Below are 8,232 nucleotides of genomic sequence, written 5' to 3' on the forward strand. Positions count from 1 at the left end.
GAGTCCAGTCGCGTGAGAGATGTCAGTAATAAATCCAGCCAAGTGCGAGCCATGTGCCGTCACCCGCCTCCTACACACGGAAGGAATAACACCGATCGCAAATTTTTCGGGAATCGAAACAGTTTACGGCGAAGGTGTTACGAACAGAACGAGTCCGTTTAAGTGATGTAGGGAGTTCAGTGGAGGCAGAGCATATGTGCATGACTAACAAAGGAGTGGAAGACATTCCATTTTGACTAATAAGTTGGTGCAAAAATTCGGGGGACTGTTCATCAAGACCGCCGATTGACGGTGAACGAAATTTCTGCGATGTTCTCATAACTGTCCAGAACTCTCTTATACGAGACACGCACAGAAACGCTGTGATGCCGGAGACTGTGCTCAGGATGATTCCCAGAAGAGCTGCCAGAACAGCACAAGAGAGATCGGATCAGTGGCGCCCGTGAGTTTCTTGAGCGATTTCAATAGGAAGGTGGGGATTTTCTGAGCTCTTTTATGACTAGAGATGAAACGTGGCTGGGTCGTTACACGCGTGAGACAAAAATACAGTTGTCACAGCGTCGTCACATCAGTCCCAGACCTGCAAAAAATTCAGGACCACAATTTCGAGCAAAAGAAAAAAAAATCATGGACTCAGTGTTATAGCACTGAAAAGGCAAGATTCAGGCCAGATTTCTGCTTCAGGTGGAGACCATAAGGCAAAACGATATTGTGAGTCCATGAAAAAAAACTAAAAATTGGTTCAAATGGCTCTAAGTACTATGGGACTTAACATCTGAGGTCATAAGTCCCCTAGACTTAGAACTACTTGAACCTAACTAACGTAAGGACATCACACACATCCATGCCCGAGGCAGGATTCGAACCTGCGACCGTAGCAGCAGCGCGGTTCCGGACTGAGGCGCCTAGAACGGCTCGGCCTCAGTGGCCGGCAAAACTCAAAAGGAGCATTTAAAACAAAAGGAGGGGATGGCTTTCGAGAGGAGCGTGCTTGTTGCACGACAGCGCCCGTCCTCACACAACCTCAGCCACTAAGGCGCAGTTGGACTCATTTGGTTGGGATGTTTTGAACTACTCTCTATGTTCCTCTGACTTACCCCTTCAGGTTATCGTCTTTTGACCTCCTTGGAGGGATGCATAAGTGGAATTAAATTTTCAACCGACGAATGGGCGCCGAAAGAGGTTCGAAAGTAGGAGAAGGAGCTGGCGGGGGAGTTCTTCGAGGAGGGCATGAAGAAGTCCGATGGCTTACCGCATGTTCTGAACGGGATGGCGAGAACGTGGAATAATAGTCTACAAGTGTCCCGACAGTATGCTGTAATTTATTTCAAGTATACTTTTCCCAAAAAGTTTAAAAGTCTAGTACACTTACCGTCTGAACACGTCTGTATAGAAAAATAATGTTTTTGAGAGAAGTTTTCGATACGTGCAAACCCATTCATAGCCGGACACTGGTCTTAGTGTCTAGCGCTACCTATCCGATATTGAACACTATAGTGGATGTGAGGTGGTAGCTTTTCTGTTTGAGGAGGGAGTTATTGAGAGGTGCCAGGCTGTTTCTGACCTGACACATCTCATTTTATTGCTCGAAATCCATGAATCATAGAGTCATGTTTGTACAGATCGAGTTACGCTTATGGCTAAATACAGTAATGATGCCAGTGATTGTACTAGACAAGCCATCTCTTCCTGTGAAGATGTCAGTGATTGTAAAGAACAAGTTAGTTTTCCGAGATATTAACTGTCCCTATTCTGACTGGGAGTTCTTGCGTGTGGACCTGGGCCGACAGCAGGAGAGGTTCTGACCCTTGTCCGGTGGGGCACAGGTACTCAGCCAGCCAACGATGATCTGACCCTTCATCCAGCACAGGTTCTGCTAAAAACCCTAATAACAACGAGTCATCGTGAGACTCGCACGTAGTGAATAAATGGTTGTTATACTACCAGACCCAGCTCGGTCAAAGAATGCTTTGAAGAAGGCAGTTTACTCAGTCCGGTGGCTTCTCGGGAGGCCGGTAGAGTGGGGAACACTTTGAACAGATCCCTGTCCCCTGTCGTCCCGAAGAAAGTGGTGCTTTCTTTACTGAGTTTCTTTACTCCCAGAGAGAGTGATATCCGTTAACCACATGCTACTCCCCGTGGCATGAGGAATTCTTCCACCAAAAGTTGGGAACCGTCCTCATTACGTGCTGTTAAAAAAAAGAGTATGAGGCTAGGAGGCCACTCGCCATGGTAGCCGAGAGCGCTAATGTGCTGCTTCCTGGACTCGGGTAGGTGGGCTGGTCCCGGATCGAATCCGCCCGTCGGATTAACGACGAGAGCCGGTGTGCTGGCCAGCCTGGATGTGGCTTTTAAGCGGTTTCCCATATCCCACTAGGTGAATACCGGGCTGGTCCCGACGTCCCACCTCAGTTGCACGACTCGCAGGCATTTAGAAACGCTCAAACTATTTCATGGCTTACACTAGTCACAGACAGTTGGGGTACACTGATTCCGTCTCGGGGGGCACGGTGGGGCGGCAGGAAGGGCATCCGGCCACCCCCCGACACCAACATCGCCAAATCTATACGAACGAATCCGACCCTGCAAATGATGAATGATGAGGCTAAGAGGCGACATTTTGAAAATCTCGTACAGCAAAAAACTACGGATTGGCGACTATAAAAGGAATCAGTCGTGTAGGGAAGCAACACAGAATGTACTAGAACGGCGTCGGCTGGAAGCCGGATGATTGAACAGCTCTTTATGACGCTTCTTTGGTAGTAGAACAGGCAACGCCTTAACAATTCCGGCATCGAAAAGACTTTGACACGCCCCTTTCACTGGAGGATTATACGAGGATTGGAACTTTGATAGTGGCAACAATTTATATACAGCTCGTACTAAATAGATACGTGTTTCAAAGTTTTACTGACCTTCAAAGTAGTCACCACCATTGTGTATAAACCGTTGCCAGCGATGTGGAAGTCGAAGGATACTCTTAGCAGTGCCAATTGTGTTGACAGTTCGAGCGGCGCGGTCTATTGCCCGACGAATTTGTATCAGTTCTGAAGCGAATGCCGTGAAGTGTTTCCTTCAGTTTAGAAATCGAGTTGAATTCGCGAGGGCTTAAGTCAGGGGAGTGCAAAAAAATGGCTCTGAGCACTATGGGACCTAACATCTGAGGTCATCAGTCCCCTAGAACTTAGAACTACTTAAACCTAACTAACCTAATGACATCACACACATCCATGCCCGAGGCAGGATTCAAACCTGCGACCGTAGCGGTCGCTCCACTCCAGACTGAAGTGCCTACAACCGCTCGGCCACACCGGCAGGCTCAGGGGAGTGCAGTAGGTGGTATAGCACTTAGCAGCCTCATGAGTCAAATAAGTCAGTAACATCTTGCACTGTACGTGCTTGAGCATTGTTCTGCAAAATGATGGTAAGTTCCTGCAGAAAGTGTCATCAATTCTGTCTCTAAGCTGGTCGTAGGTAGTGTTACAAAAATGAACAGCATAGAGACAGAAGTGATGACACTTTTTGCAGGACCGCGCCTCTCGAACTGTAAACACAACTGGCACTGCTAAGACTTCCACATCGCTGGCAACGGGATATATACAATGCTGGTGACTACTTTGATGGTCAGAAAAACTTTGAAACACGTATCTATTTTTTACGAACTGCCACTATTAAAGTTCCAACCCTCGTATTTGTGGCGCGGTGTCTGTTCAGATCACGGAGAGGAGACACGGACAAGAAAGAAACTATGCGAGCAGATGCAGGGCAGTAATGACGTCAGGGTTCAGACCAGAGGCTTCAGTCTACGGGCGACGGAGTGCAGCAGCGAATGGAACTTACGTCTGAAGAGACGCACTGGACGTTGTGTGATGAAGTTGTCTGACAACCATACACAGCCTGCATGCCTTCACAACGATCGTGGCGAGATTTTCTGGTGGCATCCGCTGGTTAGCGCTTAATTAAATGGATTCGGGCTTTTTCGTGACAAGGGGGACAGGGGTAGTTTCTCTTCTGTGATAGGTATGATCCTGCAATCACCCTGCATTCACCATGGTTTTGTTTCACGTGATGAATTTGGTAGGAAGACGGTATTTCCGAAACCCGACTCCTTTTTTCCAATTTTGCCAAGTTCATCAGTGCTAGTTGTATCGGTAGACACGCGATACCATGCCGTACCTAATACATTGCAAACCTCAGCCATATGAACGGGTTCCTCTCGCGGTTTCTGCGTCAGTTTCTGTTGGTGACAGAAAGGTACGGTTGATGTTTTGTATAGCTCTTGGGCTAGGGACTATTTGTATACCCAACAGAAGGTCTGTCTTAGTGTCACTATCCTACAGTAATACAGAAAATGGTCAAAGTATGAATGCCGAGGCAAATGGAGCACATAGGTTAGTTCTTCTTGCATATGGTGTAATGTGTGATGGGTCTTAAGCGGCTTCTCGACGTAGCAATAGTTCACGAGCGGTTTCTTAGGAAACCTCATGAGAACGGTTTTTTGTACCATTTTCTCGCTCCAAAGCCCAGCTGTGGATTCCAAGACGGCTATCGATAGGAAACGGCTGAAATTTTTACGATGTATTCCTAAGATCATGATCTCGAACGACCTTGAAAATTTTCTTGATACCTTCACCCTTTACCGAGTTACAGAGATATTGAAGAAGTTTTTATGCACGCTAAAGCGGCTTTGAGGTGTAAATCAGTTTACCGCTATTTCAATGTGACATAAGTAAACTACCATAATTTTGTTGTTCCATGAAGTTGTTTTCATAGGAGTGACGCCCCCTGCTGTGGCAGGGAAAAGCAGGGAATAAGGGAAAAAATACTTCTATCAGAGCACAAATAAGGCGAATATGCTCTGTTTAAAAGATTCTGATTGAAAAACGGGATACCAGCTACCTCATTTACCTTGTTACCCGTAAAAATTTTCTCATAAATTTTGGGATGCGAACATATTTGCGCTCTTTTTGCTGAGAGGAAAGGACGCACGGCAATGGGAAAGATGCGGAAAAGTAATATATGTTGGAAGATGGTAGAAAGTGGTTGTGGTACAATAAGAGTGGAGGAGACAACGGCAGTGTCAGAGAAAGAAAAGTACACAGTGGCAGTGGAACAAACTTGACAGTAACAGAAAAATGCTGGCAAAAGAACGTGGAATATACTTGACAGCAACAGAAAAGTGCTGGGAAAAGGGTGAAAGAGACAATGCCCGTGGGATAGGAATAATGTGAAGGACAAAGTTGAAGTGGGTGGGAGCCAGTGATGCAAGAGACAGTAACAGTGGGAGGGAATGAATGAGACAGTAACAGTAAGAGAGAGCAAGAGGGAGATAATGACTGTGAGCGGAGATGGTGGTAGTAGTAGTGGTAGTAGTAGTAGGACACAACGAAGGAGACTGTGGCTATGAGACAGGGGACAGCAACAGTTAGAGAAACACAAAGAAATAATGACAAAAAACTGAGAGTGGATGGGCATGAGCGACTTATACCGATGGACCAGTGGGTGTCAACGATTTCGGTTAGGGGAGCTTGTGAGAGTGAGAGGCGAGTTACGTGTTGAAAAGAGCGCGAATACGTTCGCATGCAAAAATTTTTTGGAGAATTTTTGAAGATGCTGACTAAGGTAAAATAAATACATGGCAACCCTCTTTTCAGTCGTAATCTTGTAAACAGGAGCGTATTCGACTCCTTGTGCTCCGACAAAAGCGTTTTTTCCGCTGTTCTCCTTTATTTCACCTAATCAAATGTTGTCATTAAGTCCGTCGCGCGCAGTTCTTAATTCAGTACTGGCTCGCGTTCGGTTCGGCCGGTGTGGATAGGAATACTAGGCGCTTCAGTCCGGAACCGCGCGACCGCTACGGTCGCAGGTTCGAATCCTACCTCGGGCATGGAAGTGTGTGATGTCCTTAAGTTAGTTAGGTTTAAGTAGTTCTAAGTTCTAGGGGACTGCTGACCTCAGATGTTAAGTCCCATAGTGCTCAGAGCCATTTGAACCATTTCGCGTTCGGTTGGCACTTTGCAGTACGATGACGTTTGGTTTGTGAGCGTTCAACTGCACACTCGTCAGTTTTTGTCACATTCCAATTTCTTACATAGTACAATCTAGACACTGTCACGAATGATGATGAAATGATGAGGGGACAACACAAACACCCAGCTCCCAGGCAGAGAAAATCCCCAACCCGGCCGGGAATCGAAGTCGGAACCCCGTGATACAGCGGCAGCCACGCTATCCACTAGACCACGAGCTGCGGATGTTTTGCAGTGTTTATGAGTGTTTGGAGTGGTCGCTGTCACGCTGTGGTGGTGAGCGAGACATCATCCGTGTATTTCGCTTCAGTGTGTATATCAAGTGGATAAAATTTGGTGTTTATCTGTACTCTTCTCGATCTTTTACGAATATTCTTGAATGTCAACAAAAGTTTTCCAAATTTCTCGAATGTTCTAGAATATTCCAGAGTGTTCTGCATTATTCCGGAGGGTTCGTTAAAGTTTTCCAATGTTCTTGAACGTTTCATAATGTTCAAAAATGTTCTCCAGATTCTGTAAAGAAGTGAATGAGTGACTGTGTATTTCACTTCAAATTAGGGTATTTTTGAATACTTAAATGGATTTACGAGCATTTTTGAGCAGTCAGGGCTATTTTTGAGCGTGAAATGCGAACAGTTTTACAGTTTTTTGAATATTCGTTCTTACTAAGTTCTCGAATGTTCTCAAATGATCTGGAATGTTCTCAGAAAAGCACTCAAACCAAAAACCGTGCGAAGCGGATCTGTTTCAGAAATAAAAACAGGTGAGGGGGAACTCACAGAGTCTTCGTGGGAGCCGACAAGGCTTAAATTCCCTTTAGTGTAACGGCTGCCACAAATCTGCTGGTGACAGTCGCGGCTTGCGAGGAAAATACCAGCTGAATAAGGGCGCGACACAACAGATGTTCCGTGATGAATAAGTGAAACGACCATCCACATTGTGGTGGAAAAGAGCACACGAATTCCGGCTCAGTCAGCCTGATTATATTTTCCATCAACTGCCAGCTCTGTGACATTTAGTTCAGTGTGGATGCACTAATATCGCCCGAACTCCGACGGGAATCAATAATTTGCGAATAGGGGTTTAATGGGCGAGGGGTAAGTTGGAAATCTGAGTCGATCAGGGATCGTATCCTCATGGCCGGAGCGGTTAAGGCAAGTGCTCACGACAAGTGGTAAATCCGGGCTCGAGACCCGGTGTAACACATATTTTCAGCTTCCGCCATTGCATTCCCACAGTGCCCCGTGCGGCTGGAGGCCAATAGTTTTTCGCCAACCCTTTCCCTTTCCTTACCATTCCTCTTCTTCATGCACAAAGTCACGCAATTCGCAGATAGGGCTGACACGACTTCCCTCGCTCTGGTAACTGCCAACTGTGGAGATAGGAAGTGCATCCGACCGCAGAGGTGGATAAAGGCATATTTTCCAAATCTCGAGTACATCGGAACCCTTACTGGACGGGATTAACGAGAAGAAAAGTGTATGCTTGTCCGCGACAGGTACTTGCTACTATTTGGGTGCTGGTGGTCGAGCGTTTACCTCCCTCGTTCCAGGCGCCTTCTATCTGGTACGACGCCGTGGCCACGCCGAACAGGAAGTCCGCCGGGAACTGCCCGGCGTCCTGGGCGAGCCCCCAGGCGGCGGTCGAAGCCACCAGCAGCAGCAGGCTGTGGGCGCGGGTCGCTGACGTCATCTTCACCGTGGTCCGCATCCCGCGGCCGGCGCCACGTCCCTTTATACGCCGCGCCGCCGACCTATCGGTGCGAGAGTGCGTGTTCTTATCTGGGCGGCTGCCAATGATTGCGATAACTCCGCCGACGGGAACGAGCGCCAGCAGTTGGGTTCGGCCGTGCTTAGCTACACATCTAACGGTGAACTGATAAGTCCGATGAATGTCCGCGAAAGAGAACGGCTTGTTGTTAACTGGCAACATAGGTTCCAGCGTAACTTCTTTCGCTTAAGCGACTGGCGCCATTAGTTTAGATGCGAGCGGATGAGAAACATTTGTGTCTGGTGTATCAGCTGAGCCGCCTTTACACCCGAGTGAACGCGCATTCGCCGACAGTTAGCCAGCGTTCTATAGCATTCGCTTGTATCTGTTCACAGAGCGTTTACACTAGAGGACAACACGAGATAACGACCGTGGCTTGTGAACGCTGCGTTACTGAAATTTATCGCTTGCAATCGGTACACCGGACATCGAC

At 47.3% G+C, this 8,232-nt stretch overlaps 1 protein-coding gene across 1 annotated transcript in view; it reads right to left on the reverse strand.

The window, feature by feature from the left end:
* The window catches only part of LOC124622400 (myrosinase 1-like), a 107,268-nt gene extending 99,546 nt beyond the window's left edge, over positions 1-7,722 (reverse strand). The window contains exon 1 of the mRNA XM_047148088.1: positions 7,568-7,722. Within this exon, the coding sequence (XP_047004044.1) occupies positions 7,568-7,721 (154 nt within the window). The 5' untranslated portion in view covers position 7,722. The remainder of the gene's footprint in view (positions 1-7,567) is intronic.
* Between the last annotated feature and the right edge of the window lie 510 nt (positions 7,723-8,232).

The sequence above is a fragment of the Schistocerca americana genome, chromosome 7 (assembly GCF_021461395.2).
Source record: "Schistocerca americana isolate TAMUIC-IGC-003095 chromosome 7, iqSchAmer2.1, whole genome shotgun sequence".
NCBI lineage: Eukaryota > Metazoa > Arthropoda > Insecta > Orthoptera > Acrididae > Schistocerca > Schistocerca americana.